The 22,252-nt window shown below is 42.8% G+C and overlaps 1 protein-coding gene across 1 annotated transcript in view; it reads left to right on the top strand.

Moving 5' to 3' along the window:
- LOC144508448 (AP-1 complex subunit gamma-1-like) overlaps positions 1–22,252 on the top strand; it is a 108,626-nt gene that overhangs the window by 5,065 nt on the left and 81,309 nt on the right. The window contains exons 2-4 of the mRNA XM_078236370.1: positions 9,450–9,574; positions 14,121–14,262; positions 21,882–21,978. Coding sequence (XP_078092496.1) covers positions 9,450–9,574; positions 14,121–14,262; positions 21,882–21,978 — 364 coding nt within the window. The remainder of the gene's footprint in view (positions 1–9,449; positions 9,575–14,120; positions 14,263–21,881; positions 21,979–22,252) is intronic.

The following is a 22,252-nucleotide window of genomic DNA, read 5'->3' as shown; positions in this document are numbered from 1 at the left end:
GACCGGTGAGTTAACCTCAGTGGTTGGTAAGCTGATGGAGAAGATCCTGAGGGACAGGATTTATGAGCATTTAGAGAGGTTTAGTATGCTCAAGAATACTCAGCACGGCTTTGTCAAAGGCAGATCGCGCCTTAGGAGACTGGTGGAGTTCTTCGAAAATGTGACTAAACACATTGACGAAGGGAAAGCGGTAGATATGGTTTATATGGATTTTAGCAAGGCGTTCGATAAGGTCCCCCATGCAAGGCTTCTAGAAAAAGTGAGAGGGCATGGGATCCAAGGTGCTGCTGCCCTGTGGATCCAGAACTGGCTTGCCCAAAGGAGACAGAGTGTGTGTGTATAGATGGGTCTTTTTCTAAATGGAGGTCGGTCACCAGTGATGTGCCCCAGGAATCTGTTCTGGGACCCTTGCTGTTTGTCATTTTCATAAATGACCTGGATGAGGAAGTGGAGGGATGGGTTGGTAAGTTTGCCGACGACACAAAGGTTGGTGGGGTTGTGGATAGTCTGGAGGGATGTCAGAAGTTACAGAGGGACATAGATAGGATGCATGACTGGGCGGAGAAGTGGCAGATGGACTTCAACCCAGATAAATGCGTAGTGGTCCATTTGGCAGATCAAATGGGATGAAGGAGTACAATATTAAGGGAAAGCCTCTTAGTACCGTAGAGGATCAGAAGGACCTTGGGGTCCAGGTCCATAGAACTCTAAATTCGGCCCCGCAGGTGGAGGAGGTGGTTAAGAAGGCGTATGGTGTGCTGGCCTTTATCAATCGAGGGATTGAGTTTAGGAGTCTGGGGATAATGATGCGGCTATATAAGACCTCATCAGACCCCACTTGGAGTACTGTGCTCAGTTCTGGTCGCCTCATTACAGGAAGGATGTGGAAAAGATTGAAAGGGTGCAGAGGAGATTTACAAGGATGTTGCCTGGATTGAGTGGCATGCCTTATGAGGATAGGCTGAGGGAGCTCGGTCTTTTCTCCTTGGAGAGACGTAGGATGAGAGGAGACCTAATAGAGGTATATAAGATGTTGAGAGGCATAGATCGGGTGGACTCTCAGAGGCTTTTTCCCAGGGTGGAAATGGCTGCTACAAGAGGATAGGTTTAAGGTGCTGGGGAAATGTTAGGGGGAAGTTTTTCACACAGAGGGTGGTGGGCGAGTGGAATCGGCTGCCATCAGTGGTGGTGGAGGCAAACTCAATAGGGTCTTTTAAGAGACTCCTGGATCAGTAAATGGGACTTTATAGGATGGAGTAGGCCGAGAAGGTAGGGATATGTTCGGCACAACTTGTGGGGCTGAAGGGCCTGTTTGTGCTGTAGTTTTTCTATGTTTCTATGTAATGATATGTACAGGAGGAGAAAAATCCAACTTGGTTTGATAGTAAATGGATTTTGCTGACACCCAGTGTGAGGCACCACACATTACCTCCCACAGTATCCTGGGATAGATCTCATCCGGCCTTGAGGACTTGTCTAACTTTTTTAGATACCCAACACTTCTTCCTTCATTAGATTGACCTGCCTGAGAGTATTCACACACCCTTCCCTAACCTCAGCATTCCCCATGTCCCTCTCTTTGGTGAACACCGATGCAAAGTACTCATTAAGGATCTCACCCACTTTCTCTAGTTCTGCACATAACCTCCCTTCTTTATCCTTGAGTTAGCCTACTCTTTCCCTAGATATCCTCTTGTTCCTAATATATGTATAAAATGTCTTGGGATTCTCCCTAATCCTGCTGGCCAAGGACATTTCATAGCCCCTTTTTAGTCCTCAAACTACTCAAATCTGCTCTTCTATTTCACCTAACCATATCAACATATTTCTTTTCTCCCTTATCTAGCTTCCACTTAAATCAGTCCTATGTGACTAATCTCAATGATTCCTTATGGTAGAGAGTTCCAAGATGTTTTTCCTGAATTCCCTGTTAGAGTTAATAGTGACAATCTTGCATTTATGGCCCACAGGTCTAAAACGCAGCATATCACTGTTTATATTGGCAATCCTTTGCCAGTTCCATGCCCATTCTGTAAGTTTATTAATCAACCTGTATTTCATCATTATTTTCCTTAGTATTAACTATACCCCCTTTTTATATTGTCAGAAAATTTTGAAATTGTTCTTGTAATTATTTAGGTAAATGATGGCCCTGACCCTTATGGAATACCACTTCCCCAACTTTTGCCAGCCTGAATAAACTACTCTTACATGTATATAGTTTTCTGTTTAGTAGCCAGCTTGCTATTCATTCTGTTACTTGTGCCCAGTATCCACATTGCTTTAATCTTAGTCATGAGCCTACTTATAAAAGGTCTTTTGGAAACCCAAATATATTAACATGTACGACGTTGCCCTCGTCTACTGTTACTTCAAAAAAATTAATTAATGGTTAGTCAAGTGCGACCACCCTTCTGCAATATGTAATGGTTGGTCTTTATCACACTTCAGTTTTTAGGTGTTGCCATAAAGTAAGTAAATATTTAATTCTGGCCATCGATGTTGAAGGAACTGATTTCTACCTTCCTGGACTTGTTTTGTCTCTTTTCTAGGTGTACGTTAGCTCTGCACGTATCCTCTGGCAGTGTTCCCTTTTCTAATGAATTTTTATATGTGTAATAAGTGTCTGATGCAAGATTGGCATGGATGTCCACAGGACTGACAGTTTACATTGCCACTATTGGTGTTTAGGGGAACATCTGCAGCTGCTCTATCTCTGGGCACGAGATGTTGCAAGTTGGACGTAGATGGTTCGTGAAACATGTTGGACCAAATTTCAGTGCTTGTCTGCACATGGGCGAGTAAATGTTTTCCCAAGAGATGGTCTAGCATGGTGATGTTTGTGGGCCTTTTTTAAGGATTGTCCTTCTGTTGTTTGTACTGACCACTTCTGATGTAATTTGCCATGAAACATCCATACGAGAGACATGACCTGTCCATCTAAGTTAAATTACCTGGAGAGCGTTGTCCATGCTGTTGAGATCAATTGTTTTTATCCTGCATTTAAAAAGAACATAGAACAGTACAGCACAGTACAGGCCCTTTGGCCCTCGATGTTGTGCCGAGCTTTGTGAAACCAAGATCAAGCTATCCCACTCCCTATCATTCTGGTGTGTTCCATGTGCCTATCCAATAATCGCTTGAAAGTTCCTAAAGTGTCCGACTCCACTATCACAGCAGGCAGTCCATTCCACACCCCAACCACTCTCTGAGTAAAGAACCTACCTCGGACATCCCTCCTATATCTCCCACCATGAACCTTATAGTTATGCCCCCTAGTAACAGCTACATTCAGCCGAGGAAATAGTCTCTGAACGTCCACTCTATCTATCCCCCTTATCATCTTATAAACCTCTATTAAGTCACCCCTCATCCTCCTCCGCTCCAAAGAGAAAAGCTCCAGCTCCATCAACCTTTCCTCATAAGACCTACCCTCCAAACCAGGCAGCATCCCGGTAAATCTCCTCTGCACTCTCTCCAATGCTTCCACATCCTCCTTAGTGAGGTGACCAGAACTGCACACAATATTCTAAATGTGGCCTCACCAAGGTCCTGTACAGTTGCAGCATAACCCCACGGCTCTTAAACTCAAACCCCCTTTTAATAAACTCTAACACGCTACAGGCCTTCTTCACGGCTTTATCCACTTGAGTGACAACCTTCAGAGATCTGTGGATGTGAACCCCAAGATCTCTCTGTTCCTCCACATTCCTCAGAACCCTGCCGTTAACCCTGTAATCCGCATTCAAATTTGTCCTACCAAAATGAATTACCTCGCACTTATGAGTGTTAAACTCCATCTGCCATTTTTCGGCCCAGCTCTGCATCCTATCAATGTCTCTTTGCAGCCTACAACAGCCCTCCACCTCATCAACTACTCCACCAATCTTAGTGTCATCAGCAAATTTACTGATCCACCCTTCAGCCCCCTCCTTCAAGTCATTGATAAAAATCACAAATAGCAGAGGACACAGCACTGATCCCTGTGGTACACCGCTGGTAACTGGTCTCCAGTCTGAAAATTTTCCATCCACTACCACCCTCTGTCTTCTATGAGAGAGCCAGTTATTTGTCCAATTGGCCAAGTTTCCCTCTATCCCACACCTCCTTACTTTCTTCATGAGCCTTCCATGGGGAACCTTATCAAACGCCTTACTAAAATCCATGTATACAACATCAACCGCTCTTCCTTCATCTACACACTTAGTTACCTCCTCAAAGAATTCAATCAAATTTGTGAGGCAAGACTTGCCCTTCACGAATCTGTGCTGACTATCACGGATTAAGCTGCATCTTTCCAAATGGTCATAAATCCTATCCCTCAGGACCTTTTCCATTAACTTACCGACCACCGAAGTAAGACTAACCAGCCTATAATTACCAGGGTCATTCCTATTTCCTTTCTTGAACAGAGGAACAACATTCTCCAGTCCTCTGGCACTATCCCCGTGACAGTGAGGACCCAAAGATCAAAGCCAAAGGCTCTGCAATCTCATCCCTTGCCTCCCAAAGAATCCTAGGATATATTCCATCTGGCCCAGGGGACTTATCGACCATCAGGTTTTTCAAAATTGCTAATACACCTTCCCTCAGAACATCTACCTCCTCCAGCCTATCAGCCTGTATCCCACTCTCATCCTCAAAAACATGGTCCCTCTCCTTGGTGAACACTGAAGAAAAGTATTCATTCATCGCCTCTCCTATCTCTTCTGACTCCATGCACAAGTTCCCACTACTATCCTTGACTGGCCCTAACCTCACCCTGGTCATTCTTTTATTTCTCGCATAAGAGTAAAGAGCCTTGGGGTTTTCCTTGATCTGACCCGCCAAGGGCTTCTCATGCCCCCTCCTAGCTCTCCTAAGCCCTTTTTTTTAGCTCATTCCTTGCTACCTTGTAACCCTAAAGCAACCCAACTGAACCTTGTTTTCTCATCCTTACATACGCTTCCTTTTTCCTCTTGACAAGACAATCAACCTCTTTTGTGAACCATGGTTCCCTCACTCGGCCATTTCCTCCCTGCCTGACAGGGACATGCCTATCAAGGACACGCAGTATTTGCTCCTTGAACAAGCTCCACTTTTCATTTGTGCCTTTCCCTGACAGTTTCTGTTCCCATCTTATGCTCCCTAATTCTTGCCTAATCGCATCATAATTACCCCTCCCCCAATTATAAACCTTACCCTGCCGTACGGCCCTATCCCTCTCCATTGCAATAATGAAAGACACCGAATTGTGGTCACTATCTCCAAAGTGCTCTCCCACAACCAAATCTAACACTTGGCCCGGTTCATTACCCAGTACCAAGTCCAATGTGGCCCCACCTCTTGTCGGCCTATCCACATATTGTGTCAGGAAACCCTCCTGCACACACTGTACAAAAACTGCCCCATCCAAACTATTCGACCTATAAAGGTTCCAATCAATATTTGGAAAGTTAAAGTCCCCCATGACAACTACCCTGTGACCTCCACACCTATCCATAATCTGCTTAGCAATTTCCTCCTCCACATCTCGATTACTATTTGGGGGCCTATAGAAAACTCCCAACAATGTGACCGCTCCTGTCCTATTTCTAACTTCAGCCCATATTACCTCAGGCAGGTCCCCTTCGAACTGCCTTTCAGCAGCCGTTAAACTATCCTTGATTAACAATGCTACTCCTCCCCCTCTTTTACCACATTCCCTACTCTTACTGAAACATTTATACCCCAGAACTTCCAACAACCATTCCTGTCCCTGTTCTAACCATGTCTCCGTAATGGCCACAACATCGTAGTCCCAAGTACCAATCCACGCTCCAAGTTCACCTACCTTATTCCGGATGCTCCTTGCATTGAAGTAGACACACTTCAACCCACCTTCCTGTCTGCCAATACACTCCCGCGACCTTGATACCCTCCTCAGTACCTCACTACACTCAACACTGGCTTCTGGACTACAGCTCGTTTTCCCAAACCCCTGACATTAGTTTGAACCCCCCCAAAGAGCCATAGCAAATTTCCCTCCCAGGATATTGGTGCCCCTCTGGTTCAGGTGCAAACCGTCCTGTTGTACAGGTCCCACCTCCCCCAGAATGTGCTCCAATTATCCATGCAACTGAAACCCTCCCTCCTACACCATCCCTGCAGCCACGTGTTTATCTGCACACTCTCCCTGTTCCTCAACTCGCTAGCACGTGGCTACGGCAACAAACCAAAGATGACAACATGGTTTGTCTTGGCTCTCAGCTTCCACCCGAGCTCCCTAAGTTCCTGTTTTAAATCCCCGTCCCTTCTCTTACCTATGTCGTTGGTACCGATGTGTACCACGACTTGTGACAGTTCCCCTTCCCCCTTAAGGATCCTGAAAACACCGTCCGAGACGTCACGGACCCTGGCACCCGAGAGGCAACGTACCATCCGTGAGTCTCTTTCGCTGCCACAGAATCTCCTATCTGTCCCTCTAACTATCGAGTCCCCAATAACTATTGCTCTCCTGCTCTCCCCCCTTCCCTTCTGAGCCACAGGGACGGACTCAGTGCTGGAGATCCGGTCACCGCGGCTTACCACTGGTAGGCCGTCCCCCTCAACAGTATCCAAAGCAGTATACTTGTTGCCAAGGGGAACGACCACAGAGGATCCCTGTACTGACTGCTTCCTCCCAACATTAAATTCTAATGTTGAACCTTGGGCAAGTTTGGTGGAAATGTTCAGAGCTTTGGTGTGGTACCTGGAGCAGGCATAAGATTCTGTGCCAAACAGCTGGGTAGTAAGGACAGAGGCCTGGTAAAGTTTGATTTTAGCCTTTAGCTTAATGCCATGGTGCTTCCAGGCACCAACATGGAGTCAGCCATAGACCGAACTTGCTTTCTGGATGCCTGTAGTGATATCTTCATCAATAGTGACATCTCTAGAGTGCACATTATCAAGCTGAGAATTTCTGTACAACCTTGACAACTGGTACCATGAGTGGAAACGTCTGATGCTTCATAGCATGTGCCTGGTGCTGGCTCAAATATAACCTCGGTCCTGGAGACAGTGATTTGGAGATCAAACTTATTGGTAGCACTCCAGAATTTGTTTGCCATGGTTTGGACATCTTCCTTGTTATGGGCAGCTAGAGCACAGTCATCTGTGTATGGAAGCTCTCTGATTACTGCCTCTGTGTCTTTAATGGAGGCATATAGTGTGGATAGATTGAAGAGTTTCCCTGAGCGGAACCTAATGTTGATGCCTGCAGGTATATATCTGGTGGTTTCCGTAGCAAAGAAAAGAATGAAGCGATGGGAAGCCATGATGCATCCTTACTTTATACCACTGGTTACCACAAAGACATTGGATACCCCACCACAGGCACATCTTCCAAAGTCCAACTCTGCAAATCATGCAGCAGACAGAGTTTTGATTAACTTGTTTGGATGGCATATATTGGAGAGGAAGTGGCCTAAACCAGGTTGATTCTTAGTATCAAAAGTATTAGATAGGTGTTTGAACAGCATATGATGTTGCTCTTTGTACTTGTAGTTGTCTTGCTGGAAGTGCCATATCAACTGACCCTAAAACCATAGTGATTCCAGGAGGACATCATCTATTGTACTGTCTAGTAAACAATTTCACAGGATCTTTTGTAAGAATTTTTCCTGAGAGGAGACTTTTTTTAATAGCTACCACTGCATTTTGCTTGGATCCATTCTACTTCCAGATGTTGTCTGTATTAGCACCCTTGAGATCCTGGGGAATGTTTTTCCTGATCCCTGATGCTCTTTGATAGTTTAAGCTATGTGCTATTACACTTCCCAATCTCTGCTGGAAGGTCACCTGGGCTGAGGCTTTGCTTTGTTAGGTTGGTTTATTTGCCATTATCACCTATTCATGGAAGGAAGAAAAAATAGGCTTTCTTTCTCCGACAACTGCTCCATTGATGCAGAAAATCTGCAAGATTTGGGAATCTCTGAGCTGAGTGAAGCACTCCTGCTACCTTTCTGTAATGCTGGTTTATCAGCGATTAATTCATTTCCATCAGCTGTTAGGATAGAAGCAAAAGTTGTGGTAGATGGGCCAGATTACGGTCTTCAACACATTGTAAAAACATAGATCGAGATCTCAGCTAGCTGTTGCAGCAAATCAGCTTTTGTGTTCTCGGCTTGTCTCTTAATGCACACTGGAACTTGTTAACATTTCTGTAGGCTTACTTCTTAGTTGCTGACTGTGGGGCTGCTGGAAGACTTGCATATGTGAGCTGTTTCTGCATAAGAAAATGGCAGATGTTTTCATCATTCTCGTATTATGTCTTGGCCCTTGCACTTGCTACTGAAGTCCTGAAGATCTGATCACGGAGCTGTTTTCATAATCTTCTACATCACCTCAGGAGAGGAAACTCAAACTGCAGAGTTGTGTCAAGTTGTGTAGCAAAGGCAATAGTAGGGTTCTTGAGGAGTTTCACATCCTGCTTTGGCTGTGCCTGGCAAGTTGATGTTTTGGCTTCATATTTAGATTCAGCTCAATGTAGGTCAGGCAGTGTTCTGACCAGTAGTCTACTCACATGTTGAGTTACCTTGTCATCAGCCTTTCCCTTCTGTCTGTCCAGCACATAATTGAGGAAATGCAAGTGTTCAGATCGTGGGTTTTGCCATGTTGTCTTGCATTTTCCTTTCAGGTGGAACATAGCATCAGTTATGGCAATGTCATGCTTGGCACACTGCACAAGTAGTAGAGTGACTATATGAATTAACCAGTTAGCATCACACTACAAAAAACTACTTCTTGGCATGTGATACTCTCCCTCTGGGAGTGGACCTGAACAACAAAACATAACACCTGCAGTTATAAACCTGAACAGCTCAATATTGTGGCAGTACTGGAAGGTACCATCCAAGTGGTAACTGTTAAAACTAGTGAACAGCTGTGCAAGTGGAATGCACTGCACAAGAAACTGTTTTACTAGTATTGAAATCATCTCAAGGAGCAAACTTATAAATGAATTAAACCGGCCTTTGCTCCAAGTGCAATAACATAAGATGAGCGCGCTTAAAGAACTTATGCACACTACAGACTTGATCTAAAGCCATGGGTAACTTTATAGACACCTTCAAAATCTGTCTTCCTCTCCTGAAATAAGTAACAGCAGTTTGATTTATACAGCACAAAAAATGCATCCAAGGCTCTTTAAGGTATGAAGAAAGAAAATGGAAGCTAAACCAAAGCAGGAGGTATTAATAAAGATATTTGGGTGAATTTTGAGTGGTGGGTGAGAACTGTGTAGTGGAGGGGAAATATGCTACTAGCAATTAAACTGTTCAGTCATCGTTAAGTTCAATATATCATGTTTGCCTCTTCACTCTTTAAACTAGGAACACACAGTATTGCAATACCGAGGAAATTATAATTGAAATGGGAGAACCCCGTTGATTTGGGTCAAGCCACATTTTAAAACTTGAGGTTTAATTTATTTTTTTTCTCACTTTGTACAGCTCGAATGTTTAAAGCTAATAGCATCACAGAGATTCACAGACAAACGGATTGGTTATCTCGGAGCTATGCTTCTACTAGACGAGAGACAAGATGTTCATCTACTGATGACAAACTGCCTTAAGAAGTAGGTGCTAATGTACTTGGTCCTAAATCATTCCATTCAAACTTCATTTGCGATCACACCATAACCTGGCCCACTTGTTTGAAATTAATTCTAGCTGTTCGCGTGAGGAATAAATTAACTTCCTGAATTTTATCCTCTCCATTCCTGAAGATTCTGGTATAACTTCACTGGTGCCAGAAGTCCTACAATATCTAATTCGGGTGAACTTTCTTCATTTTTGAGCTCTGACAGCGCTGGTCAGTAACCTTATAGATTGTGGCATACGCCATAACCACCTGATGCTGTTTTTGCCTGACATATGCACTGGTTAATCAGAAGCAAGGAACCTGGCTAATTATTTATTTGTATTCTCTAGTCTCAGGGGGCTTTGGATACCCAATGACTGACCTGCCAAGATATAATAAATAATTTGAACCTGAGACCACCAGCAAGTGTTACTTATTGCTTCTCTGGGCAATGTCTTTAGATTAAGCGAGAGCTACTAAATAAACATTTCAAAATTGTTAAATATTACAGATATTAAAGGTTTCACTCAAAGCTGACAGGTCATAGTATTATAAATGGAGGCATATCAGAGTATTGAAATCTTGTTCAAACCTGTTCAGCCGTCTGGGAACTTGGGAATGAACTGTGCAATAAATGATGGCCAGTGTGATGAATGGAAGAGGAAAACTGTAGAGATCTGAATAGGTATAACCACAGATTTCTGCAGACAAGCAAGAAAACTTAGTGTAGAAATAAACTAGTTGAACACCGATATTCCTAAAATGCTTCGACAATCACATCCCATCTAGGGATCAATGCTGTACACTGATCTGAAAGTCAAATGTGCAGGACTGGTTTCTTACCAAATTTGCAAGAAGCCCAAGGTAGGGACAGTTGTTGCTAGATCTAGCAATCTGGAATGAGCCAGAGCAGATAAAAATAAAAGTTGGGGCACATCTAGGCAATAAATATATGTATTTTCAAGATAATTGAGACTGATGCAAGTATGACACATATGGAACTTGGGAAAATAAAATGGACAACACTATTGGTGGACAATGGTGTAGAACACCAATAGGAAATATTTGATTTATTATTGTCACATGTATTGGTATGCAATGAAAAGTATTGTTTCTTGCACGTTATACAGACAAAGCATACCGTTTATAGAGAAGGAAAGAAGAGGGTGCAGAATGTAGTGTTACAGTCATAGCTAGGGTATTTAAGATATTTAAAACTCTGCAACAGAACCCAGAAAAAAGAACAAGCCAAACACCAGTGAGTCACCCTGGATGAATAAAGATATAGGAGGAAAATAAGGGTAAGGAAGGAGATGTGTATGGATAGCAGGGGAGAGCATGACAAAACAACGTGCAAATAAATTATAAGAGAATTGATTGAAAGGAAATGGAAGCAATAAAATTCAATTATCAAGCATAAAACAAAATAGTGCAATATTTTACAGGCGCACAAAAGGAAAGGTGGATTGGAAATAGTGCCCCTTAATATCACTGGCAATGCTGGATAATGGCAGAAATATTAAATCATTACTTTGTTTCAGTAATTACCAGGGAATTGGGACATGTCAGCAGGACACTAGAAGATAAGGTTAGAAATGAGAGAGCTCCATTTAAAATAAGTTGAGATATTTAGCTCATTAAACTTGAAGATGGTGAAAGCTCCTGGTCCAGACAAATTGGGGGCAATTCTCCCATCCTGCTGCACTAATTTTTTAGCGCAGTGGGCCGGGAGAACTTCACAGCAGGCAATAGCGTCTCTCAGCACCAGGGTTCCGGCAGCGTCTGCTCCGCACTGGAAATTGGTGGGGAGACGTGGAAATGATTTCAATAATTTCCATATAATTTAAATGAGATTAGCGGGCCCAGGACAATCTCCGGGCCCACTAGCCTCTCCCATCCCGCCAGAGTCTTTCATCCAGTGGTGATTACACTAGCTCCCCACTTTAGGAGAACTAGCGGCCCAACCCTGCTGGAGTGAAGGAGGGGGGGGGAGGGGGCAATCAGAGCCCTCCAGGGGGTTGGGTGGTGGGGGCTGGTGGCCCCTGGGCATGGGCACCTTGGCAGTGCCAATCTATGCCCCCTAACACTGCCCAAGGGGTAAAGTGCCAATGCCCAGGGCATGGGTGGGGCCTATGGGGGGCAGGCCCTAAAGGGTGATCAGTGGGAGTGGGAAGTCCTGTTGCCACTCTGCATAGGGATCGGTTGGGGAAGGAGGGAGGCCAGTGATCAGGGCGGGCTGGGGAGAAGGGGCAGATGGGTTAGCACTATAGGGGGGGTGGGTGGGTGTCAGGACTGCAGGGGGGGAGGGTGCTGGAGATCGCAGCAGGCCGGGAGGGGGAAGTTTGGGGGGGGTGGCATTCGGGGCTTGACCCAGGAATGGTCAGGGAGTGGGGGCGATCGGGCTGTGGGTGGGGTGGAGAGCCGGAGTTGCGGAGGTCGCAAGGCTGGCCAGCGATTGAGCTGGCCAGCAATCAGAGGCTGTCAGTGCGGGGCTACTGCGCATACGCTGATCTCGGCACTGACAGATCAGTGCATGTTCAGTGACCCACTCAGTGTGCTGATTTTTGCCTCGACAGTGGGAATAGGCCCTGCCCCCTGAAAGTTAATGATATTCACGTTGGTGGCCTCTGCAGTGCAGAGTGTGGGAGATTCTTCTCTGAACTCTCTTTGAAAAAACCAGCATGAATTACTCCAGTTTTCACGCAGGTTCGACACTTCGAATTTTTTTTGGGAGAACTCTGCCCATTGTCTGATTTTTTTTTTTAAATCTAGGGAAAAGACCACAGAAGTATTATGTATTTTAATATACATTAGAGAAATGTGTAGTGCTGGAAGACTGACAGATAGCTGACATACCTACATTTAAGACGGGAGATAGAACATGTCCCAGGAACTATAAACCAGTAAGAAAATAATGGAATCCCCACTAAACAACATCTTGCATTGATGTAGCACCTTTAATGTGACAAAAAGAATGCCTTAAAGGAGTAAAGCATGGCAAAGAAGAGTAGAGAGATCCTAGACAGCTGTCAATAAAGGACTAATTACAATTAAGGATGCTCAAGAGTCTAGAATTAAATGAACAAGAAATCACAGAGAAAGGGAGGGATGGGGCCATTGGAGGGACTTGAGAACCAGGTTGAGAATTTTAAAATCAAAAAATTGCTTGAGCACGTGCCTAAGTCAACAAGTACTCAAGTGATAGGCAGGCCCACCTTGATACAAGTTGGACATGGGCACAGAGTTTCGGATGTTGTCATATTTACGGAGTGTAGAATGTGCTGAACAGGATGGGAGTACATTGGAATAGTCAACTATGTATTGTCTCCAGACAGGACAGCCTGCAAGTCCAGGAGGCAAGACATACACATCTCTTTAACCTGTGCTTAATGCTCCCTCCACCCACATTGTCTGTATCTTTAAGACCTGGCTGGCTGTAGGGATTCGCATTCTAATCAGTATTCTGTAACTTGATTTTGTGTCTCTGTATGCCCTGTTTGAGAGCACATTTCCACTCCATCTGCCCTAACACTGCCCAAGGGGTAAAGTGCCAATGCCCAGGGCATGGGTGGGGCCTATGGGGGCAGGCCCTAGGGGTGATCAGTGGGAGTGGGAAGTCCTGTTGCCACTCTGCTCCGAAAGCTTATGGTATTTGCTACCAAATAAACCTGTTGGACTTTAACCTGGTGTTGTTAAAACTCTTACTGTGTTCACCCCAGTCCAATGCCGGCATCTCCACATTATCGCCAAGGACAGGGATGGAGTCAGTCGTTAGGGAATGGAGATTGGAGCAGAAACCAGAAAATTGGCATCAGTCATCCCAACATTTAATTGGAGGCGACAGCCAGGCTATTGCTTCCCATTCCTGCACTAAGATTAGACAGAGAAGAATAGGACCAGATGAGAGTTGCTGTTGTGGAAGTTGGCTGTGTGCAAATTGGTTGCCGCATTTCATAAATTTATTGACTGTAAAGAGCTTTGAGACATCTAGTAGTCATGAAAAATACTGCAAACTGCAAGTCTGTGTTTCTTTATAATTCTGAACAGCATATTATTAAAAAGATAAAAGGCCCTGGAGAGGGTGCAGGAATGATTCAAAGAAATGTGGGGACAGACAGGTTAGATTTCTTTTTTTCTCTTGAAAAGAGAAGACTTGCTTGATCTTATAGGGATTTTTAAAATTACAAAAGGTTTTGGAGTAGGTATTGGTGAAATGTTCCTACTAATTAATCTGAAAGAGACAAGGAAAATCAATCATGTCCTCGCATGCCTCGTGAATCCTGCTGACTGGTACACAGGATGGCATTAGAAAATGTCGCTGAACAGGGTAGAGGAGTGCTAAGCAATTTCGAGGTGGTGATTGAGAAAGAATTGGAGGTACATAACAATTTTGGAACACTCTGTTTATTTCCAAAATGTACTGGTTTTACTGTTAGTCAATTATTAACAATATTTTATACTTGTAACTGATTTAAAGTTGTGAATTTTGGAGTTAATGTTTGTTTTATAAGTCTGTCAATACATTTTGTGTTTCTCTGCAGTGACTTGAGCCACAGCACGCAGTTTGTCCAAGGGCTATCTCTGTGTACGCTGGGCTGCATGGGATCGTCAGATATGTGCAGAGATCTGGCTGGAGAGGTGGAAAAACTGTTGAAAAACTCAAATTCATACATCCGCAAAAAGGTGAGACTTTTTCTTTTCAGGTATAAGAATATAAATAACTAAACGAAAATAGAAAAGTCATACCTCGACTAGGGCCGAATCTATCATATACATTCTATTGGAATGTATTTAATATATTTTTATTCATTTCTGTCTTCAGAGTTTCTATATCTGGTCCACTGTTTTGAACTTCTTGTTCTTCCAAACCATCCTCTTTGATGCCACTTAACGTTAGCTAATTTCCAGTCCAATATTTTCATCTCTGTATTTATTTGTGGTTTTGGTTTGTGTAAATTATCTTGCTCAATTGCACAGAACCAAATCTAGCACAGCGTACTACTTAGTTGATCAGGCACTACACTGATGGCATGGATATGCCAAAATATACATTGTGTATAACATAATCTTCCTCAAAAAGAAGCAAATTCCCCAGCTTACTTTGAACAATGCTATGCGAGACCTGCCAGTGATATAAAATTCTTGATTATGGCCTCCATATCCTATAAAGCATTCCTCCTGTATCACTTTCCTGCCTTTCTGTTTCTGCCATCTTTTTTCAGTTTAAGCTTGCATGTAGAATTACCTCTTTGTATGCTTATTGATGTCTTCTTTTCAATGCTTTGGACTAGGTTTCAAGTGAATGTTTTCTGTTGAAAATCATAGAAATCATAGAAGCATAGAAACCCTACAGTGCAGAAGGAGGCCATTCGGCCCATCGAGTCTGCACCGACCACAATCCCACCCAGGCCCTACCCCCACATATTTACCCGCTAATCCCTTGAACCTACGCATCTCAGGACTCTAAGGGGCAATTTTTAACCTGGCCAATCAACCTAACCCGCACATCTTTGGACTGTGGGAGGAAACCGGAGCACCCGGAGGAAACCCACGCAGACACGAGGAGAATGTGCAAACTCCACACAGACAGTGACCCGAGCCGGGAATCGAACCCAGGTCCCTGGAGCTGTGAAGCAGCAGTGCTAACCACTGTGCTACCGTGCCGCCTAAAATGAGTTCCAGGGCCTGGAAAATTCTGAGACACTAAGCTCAGTTAGCCTTTCACATTTGAGATAGATTTTAAACCGTGATCTTGAAGGAGGAGAGCGAGGTGGGGAGCTGTGGGAGAAAATTCCAGAATTTTGAGACTGGATAGATGAAAACACAGTTGCCAAAGAAGCGAGTCGCTATAGAAGTTTTTGGTAGAGGTTTTTTGGCAAAACAAAGTAGGCTGAAGTTGAAAAACAATCAGGAGTGAATTCAGGGAAACAGTAATTTCATTGGCTGGCAAGTAACTGCTACTTTGACCTATTCTAAATTGCTTTTGGATACCTTTCCGATAATGAGAAGTATTTTACAGATCAAGAAGCTAAAAAATAGTTGAAATTTTTTTTTTAAATTGAAAATTAATTAAATAAAATAAATATGCCTGCATGATGTGGGAGCTGGTTGTCCCTATTGTGGTTCCTGATGAACATGTTTGTAGTAAGTGTTGGTTGCTCAAGGAACTCCGTCTCAGAGTTGATGAGCTGGAGACTGAGCTTCGGACACTGAGACACATCAGAGTTGGGGAGAGATACCTGCATGCTGTGTTTCAGGAGGCAGTCACACCCCTTAGATTAACTACCTTGACGTCAGGGACAGTAAGTGAGGCAGATGAAGGGACCCTGGAGGTAGGGTTGTAAGAGTCTCAACCCTTGTCCGTGTCCCAACAGGTTTGAGATTCTTGCTCCCTGTCTCGATGCGAGTGGGGACTGTAGGGAGGATGAGCAAACTGACCACAGCACCGTGGTGCTGGGAGCCATTCAAGTGGGGGAAGAAAAGGGAAATGTAGTCATAACCAGGGATGGTATAGTTAGGGGCATAGATAGTGTTCTATGTGACCAATTGAGAGTTCTGTAGGTTGTGTTGCCTACTTGGTGCCAGGGTTCAGGATATCTCACCTGGGCTGCAGATGAACTGGGAATGGGAGGGTAAAGATCCAGTTGTCATGGTCCACTTGGGTACCAACAGCATAGGTAGAACAAGAATAGAGGTTTTGCTGAGGGAATATGAGCAGCTAAGGGCTAAATAAAAAGCAGAACCAAAAAGGCAATAAACTCCGGATTGCTACCTGAGCAATGAGCTAATTGGCACAGGGTCAATAAGATTAAAGAGGTAAATGGCTCAAATGGTATGGGAGAAATGGATTTGAATTCATGGGATATTGACACCACTGGGGAAGGAGGGAACTATTCCCATGACGGTCTTCACCTGAACCATGCTGGGTCCAGAGTCCTGGCGAACCAGGTAACTAGGGCTTTAGATAGGGCTTTAAACTAATAGAAGGGGGTGGGGGATGGAGGGGAAGAGGGTTCAGTTGCATCGAAAATTAGAAAATCAAAATTGAAGAAGGTAGGAGTGCAGGTTAGTGATGAGGTGGATTGTTACCAGAAAGTAAGAGGAAGGGACAGAACGTGTGAACGTCATTTTGCAACAAGCAATAATACAAGAGTAGGGAAATTTGATAATAGAAGAAACATAAAGGTACAAAACACTCGGAACAAAGTTAATGAATTAACAGCACAAATAGAAACAAAGGGGTATGATTTGGTGGCAGTTACTGAGACATGGTTACAAGGAGATCAGGTCTAGGAATTGAATATCCAAGGGTACTCAGTATTTTGGAAGAATAGGCAGAAAGGAAAAGGAAGTGGTGTAGCTTTGCTAGCGAAGGAAGAGATCAGTGCTACAGTGAGGAAAAAGTAGAGCTTGGTGGGAGTAATCTACAGGTCCCCATACTGTTCTGCAGTGGTGTACAGTATAAGTCAGTAAATACAGGGGGCTTGTAAGAAAGGTGCGACAATACTCATGGGTGATTTTAATTTGTACAAAGACTGAATTAATCAAATTGGCAAGGGTACCCTTAAGGGAGAGTTTGTTGAATGTATTAGAAATGGTTTCTTAGAGCAATATGTTGTGGAATCCACCAAGGAGAAGGCTATTTTGGATTTGGTATTGTGTAATGAACAGGGATTAATTTAACCAAAAGTAATTGTATTTGATTTTTAAATATAGTTCCCCAACTACTGATGAAAGTTCATTTGGTTGTCCTCACTGCTGAACTGTTTCAGCGAGTAATCACATCTTTAAAGCATTCACAGTTCAGAGCATGGGCATGATAAATTTGTACATGCACAAAGTAGTATTATTTGGCAGTCTGATGGAACTTTAAGATTGCAATTTTGATCAAATAAATAATGTATTTCCATATTCAAAAGTAAAGTACAAAACGTGAGTGGAAGGAAACAAAATAGAAAGGGATATAGCACATTACTTTAAAAATTGTACTAAATAAAAAGAGGTGCAGCAACAGTTCATTCGAACAACCAAATCCAACAGCCTGGTCGCAGCAGCACATGTTGAAGAGTGCAAGAGGAATGATACAACTCTTTAAGAGAACAGATCAATTCATAGAAACAGTTTGCTCAAACATTAGAAAATAAAACAGAAAGCATAGCTCTGCTAGTGCTAGGAATTTGAATCAAGCAAGAAATGCACACATCAGATCAAGCATGCATGTTAAAGTTTCACAAGAGGAGTCTTTGTCAAAGGAGTTGTTTGCAGGTAAAATATTAACTTTGCTCAAAAGCTGCTGCCTGATCAGCTGAATATTTTCAGCATGTTCTATTTTTAAAATGGAACTTTTTTGACAAATAGTTGAGGTTCAAAATTACTTTAAATGCCTTTCTTGGGAATTGTTAGAGGGAATCCAAAACCCTGAAGATGGGAGCAATTCTTCAGGAATGACCCCATGGTCTTTGTACTTTTAACTCCGACTGTGCAACTCCTGGTAGATATGGCCCACAGCCAGTTTTCAACAACTCAAGCTGCAAATGTGGTGACCACAAACCCACGTTTCTTATTCATTAAATCAATAATAAAATCACACTTGAAAGCCTGGATACCTCCATGTCAGAGCATTAAATGATGGGGGTGGGGGGGGGGGGGGGCAAGGGGGAAGAAATGGGACACATTGTGACTGGTAAATAGGATCCACTCATTTCAGCCACTTTTTTCTCCCCAAGTAAGAATCTCTTAAGCTAATGAACCCAATTAACCTACCTAGATCACTTGGGTCCTATATCCAAATAGGTTAATCGCAGTTTGTTTCTGCATGAATTTTTAAGGTTTAATTGTGGGAAAAGTCAGCTATCTGAGCTCGTAAAATTGGAATTATAGCTGTATTCCACACCAAACAATAGAACTAAGAGTGTGCCAGAGGCAGACACAGTGAAACAAGAGGAAAAAGTAGATTGCCTGGGATTGGGTAATTTGCTCAGCAAATCAGGAGAAGCCTCTCTTCCAAATAGGTAATGGTTCTCACCATTCCACCATTGTGCAAGAACCTATAAGGTGTGGGCCAGCATGTGAGATCTGTTTAAGGCAGAATAAAGCTAAGTCTCTCTGTGGATAGAAGGTAAGGAAATGCTGAACCCTTCAATGATACTAGTTAAAAGCTTGGGAAAATAGGAAGGTGTGCTTGGAGGAACATTTGCCTTGATTACAGGAAAAACCAAACTTGCAGAATAAAGAGTTCCAGGAAATCTCCAAAGTGTCGAGAAAGAAAGCCCATAAAGCGATGAATCATCATGTTACCCAGAGACATGCGAATAAAAATACTTGCAAGGAGTCAAATTGTAATGTAACTTAAACATGCATAGTTAAATTATTTTAAAACTCTCTATCAGTTAGAGTCATTGCAATAAAGCCATGGTGATAGTGTATATCTCAGTACAAATACAAAAGTGTCATTGCTATGACCCTCCTCAGTACACTGAACTGAAAGATATGCTGAAACTTTAATAGACCAGCATAGATTGAACAGTTACTGAACTAAAAGGTGCCCGATAACTTTTGGATTGGTGATTTTTGCAGTAGAGAATAAAAGTAAAGTATTTAATACCTTTATACCAATCGATAACTTGTAGCTGTTTGGTGTCCACAACAGAAAAAATTAAGTGCTTTACAGGGAAGTCATTGAAAGGTTTCCAAACATAAAAAATAGGAGTTACTAAAAGTTTGATTAAAGGTAGGTTTCAAGTGGAATTAAAGGAAGAAGGGTAAGTAGTGAGGCAGAATAATTTAAGGGTGGCCTCCGGGACAATCTAGGCAGCTGAAGGCATGATCACCGCCTTGGGGTGAAAGGAGATGGAAGATTCACAAGAGACCAGTCAGAAGAACAAAGTTTAAGGTGGGAGATTGTGTCAGTGGAGGAGTAGGACAAGGCTTTGGGATTTAAACATCTGGAGTTCAGGAGCCAATGTAGGTCAATGAGCACAGCAGCAATCTGTGAGCGGTATACAGAGAATAGGGTTCACAATGAAGCTCATTTATGGAATGTTCGGAATATGAAGCCAGCCAGTGTGTGTGGGAATAGATACATTTTGGATATTATAAAGGCTTGAATGAGAGTTTCACAATATTTTACTTCTCCAACTGTCATGAATCCTTGGCTCTGATGCGAAGTTTTATATTCATGCCATCGCACCACTAAAGTTTTAAAGACAGTGCAACTCTGGCCTTATCAGATATTTGTCATAAAGCTTCAGGGAAATAGTTCAGAGACACTGTCTTCAACCTGATTTGTGTTGTCAAATTCAGTTTTCACATTTACTCATAGCTGTATTTCATAAGCTACTCTGGGCATTATGGAAACGTTTTGCAATGCAGGCAAGGAAATCACTGTATTTAGGACATTTACCATTTAAAACAAAAGTTACAAATGCTGTTTATTCTCATTTATTTTATGGAATTATTCATGTCACCTTGTGCTTTTGGAGAAGCAGTGATTAACATGTTGATCAAGCTTTCAGCCCTTCGTTTTTTAAAAAAAAGTGTTTTTAATGTCCGAATAGAAGTTACTGCTATATGTTTATCCACCCCAAACATCCACAAATGATATCCAGCAGATGAGTCATGTCAGATGGGGTTGTGCAACTCCTCACAAGAAATGATTTTTAAAAAACCTGATTTCAGCAGCTTTCCCAGCTTCAGTGTTTTATCAGCTCGCACCCTTAGCTGATGTCATTATAGTGCCGGCTTGACTGGCAATGTCCTTTTTATTGCTCCTCAAGTGGCTTGGATGGGAGCTGTTTGTTTTTCCTTTGGGATTTTTTTATAACTCTGCATTGTTGGGAGGGGGAGAGAGACTGGTTGGCAGATCAGGTGACAGAAGTTCTTTCATTTTCAGTGCTGAGCCACAGTTTAGTTTTGAGAAGGAACAGCCAGCTGAAAAGGGGTGCTTTCTCCCCCTCCTGGTTGTTTTGGAAATTCTGCTGGTTGTCTGAAAGCAAAGTCTTGCCGCCTTGCAGTAACGTTTCTGCAGTTGGTGGCTTGACCAGAGAGTTTCTCCCTGCGGTTCGAAGAAGCTGTTTTGACTTCAAACTGTTCTGAGTGAATCCAGAGAACTGCAAACTTCAACCAAAGGACTCAATATCACATGAGTATTTGTCTTTGCTGTGTTGAACTTGTTTAAAGGGTGTTTTGTCTATGGAAGATTTTGGTTTTGATTGGAATATATTAAATATATTTAAGGGTTATACATTATAGTGGTAGTTTTGGTTTCTTGTTTATAATTGATAAAAGTTCTTGCTAATTTTCTTACTATGCATGTTAACTATATTAGAACATAGAACATTACAGCGCAGTCCAGGCCCTTCGGCCCTCGATGTTGCGCCGACCAGTGAAACCAATCTAAAGCCCCTCTAATCTACACTATTCCAATATCATCCATATGTTTATCAAATAACCATTTAAATGCCCTTAATGTTGACGAGTCCACTACTGCTGCAAGCAGGGCATTCCATGCCCTTACTACTCTCTTGAGTAAAGAACCTACCTCTAACATCTGTCCTATATCTATCACCCCTCAATTTAAAGCTATGTCCCCTCGTGTTAGCCATCACCATCCGAGGAAAAAGGCTCTCACTGTCCACCCTATCTAATCCTCTGATCAACTTGTATGCCTCTATTAAGTCACCCCTTAACCACCTTCTCTCTAACGAAAACAACCAAGTCCCTCAGCCTTTCCTCATACAATCTTCCCGCCATACCAGGCAACATCCTGGTAAATCTCCATATTCTTAAACTATTTTTGACAGCAGCTCCCTAGTGGGTCATTTGAGTCATACCTGAAGTGAAACCTACCATCACACGTGAAAGAGCTTTTCTAAATCCCTGATGAAGGCCGCAGCTATTATGTACAAAGGATCCAGTACTGATCCATGAGGTTGCACTAGCCATTGGTAGCACCACATAGAGTGGCTTGCTTTCCCCCTTCATTCTGTGCCCTTGGGACAGGGATATAAATGTACTTTCTGTAATGCCCAACCAACCACAAATGATATCCGAGAGGAGCAGCTAGAGCTAGAAGTCGTAGAGATCTAAGTCTTTCATTTAATTTACGAGGAGTTTCTCCTTTGTGGCCATAGTGCATATGAAGTTATCGTGTACCTCCAGAACTTCATAGTATTTCATTAAAATATAAAAACTCTGTGCTCTTGTGTTTTTGTCTTTTATCAAGACTTTTAAAAGTTTGATTGGCAGATAGATAGTGCCTGGTACTTAAAGAAGTGACTCACTGTTGATTGCCTTGTTCACAGGCTGCATTGGCTGCTGTACACGTTATCAGGAAAGTACCAGAGCTGCTGGAGATGTTTTTGCCTGCCACGAAAAACCTCCTCAATGATAAGAATCATGGTATGTAACCGATGTGTAATTTGGACAAAACGTTGCTTTGATAGAAAATGGCTTGCATAACTCCACCCTTTTCTGTTGCAGTCTTTCTTTTGAGAGCCCGTATCAACCAGGCGGTGGTAAGAACAGGAAAGACATTAGTGAATCATTAGTATTTTTTAGCAATAATCTGCTTCATTTGACAAATAACAGCTTTTTAAACCGAAATCAGATTCTCTCAATGTAGTAGTGCATTTTGGACTTGAGAATTAATCCAGTAATTCATATGTTGGCACAC

This window comes from Mustelus asterias, chromosome 20 (assembly GCF_964213995.1).
Source record: "Mustelus asterias chromosome 20, sMusAst1.hap1.1, whole genome shotgun sequence".
NCBI lineage: Eukaryota > Metazoa > Chordata > Chondrichthyes > Carcharhiniformes > Triakidae > Mustelus > Mustelus asterias.
The sequence above is the reverse complement of the archived record's forward strand: the minus strand, read 5'-3'. Positions and strand labels throughout refer to the sequence as shown.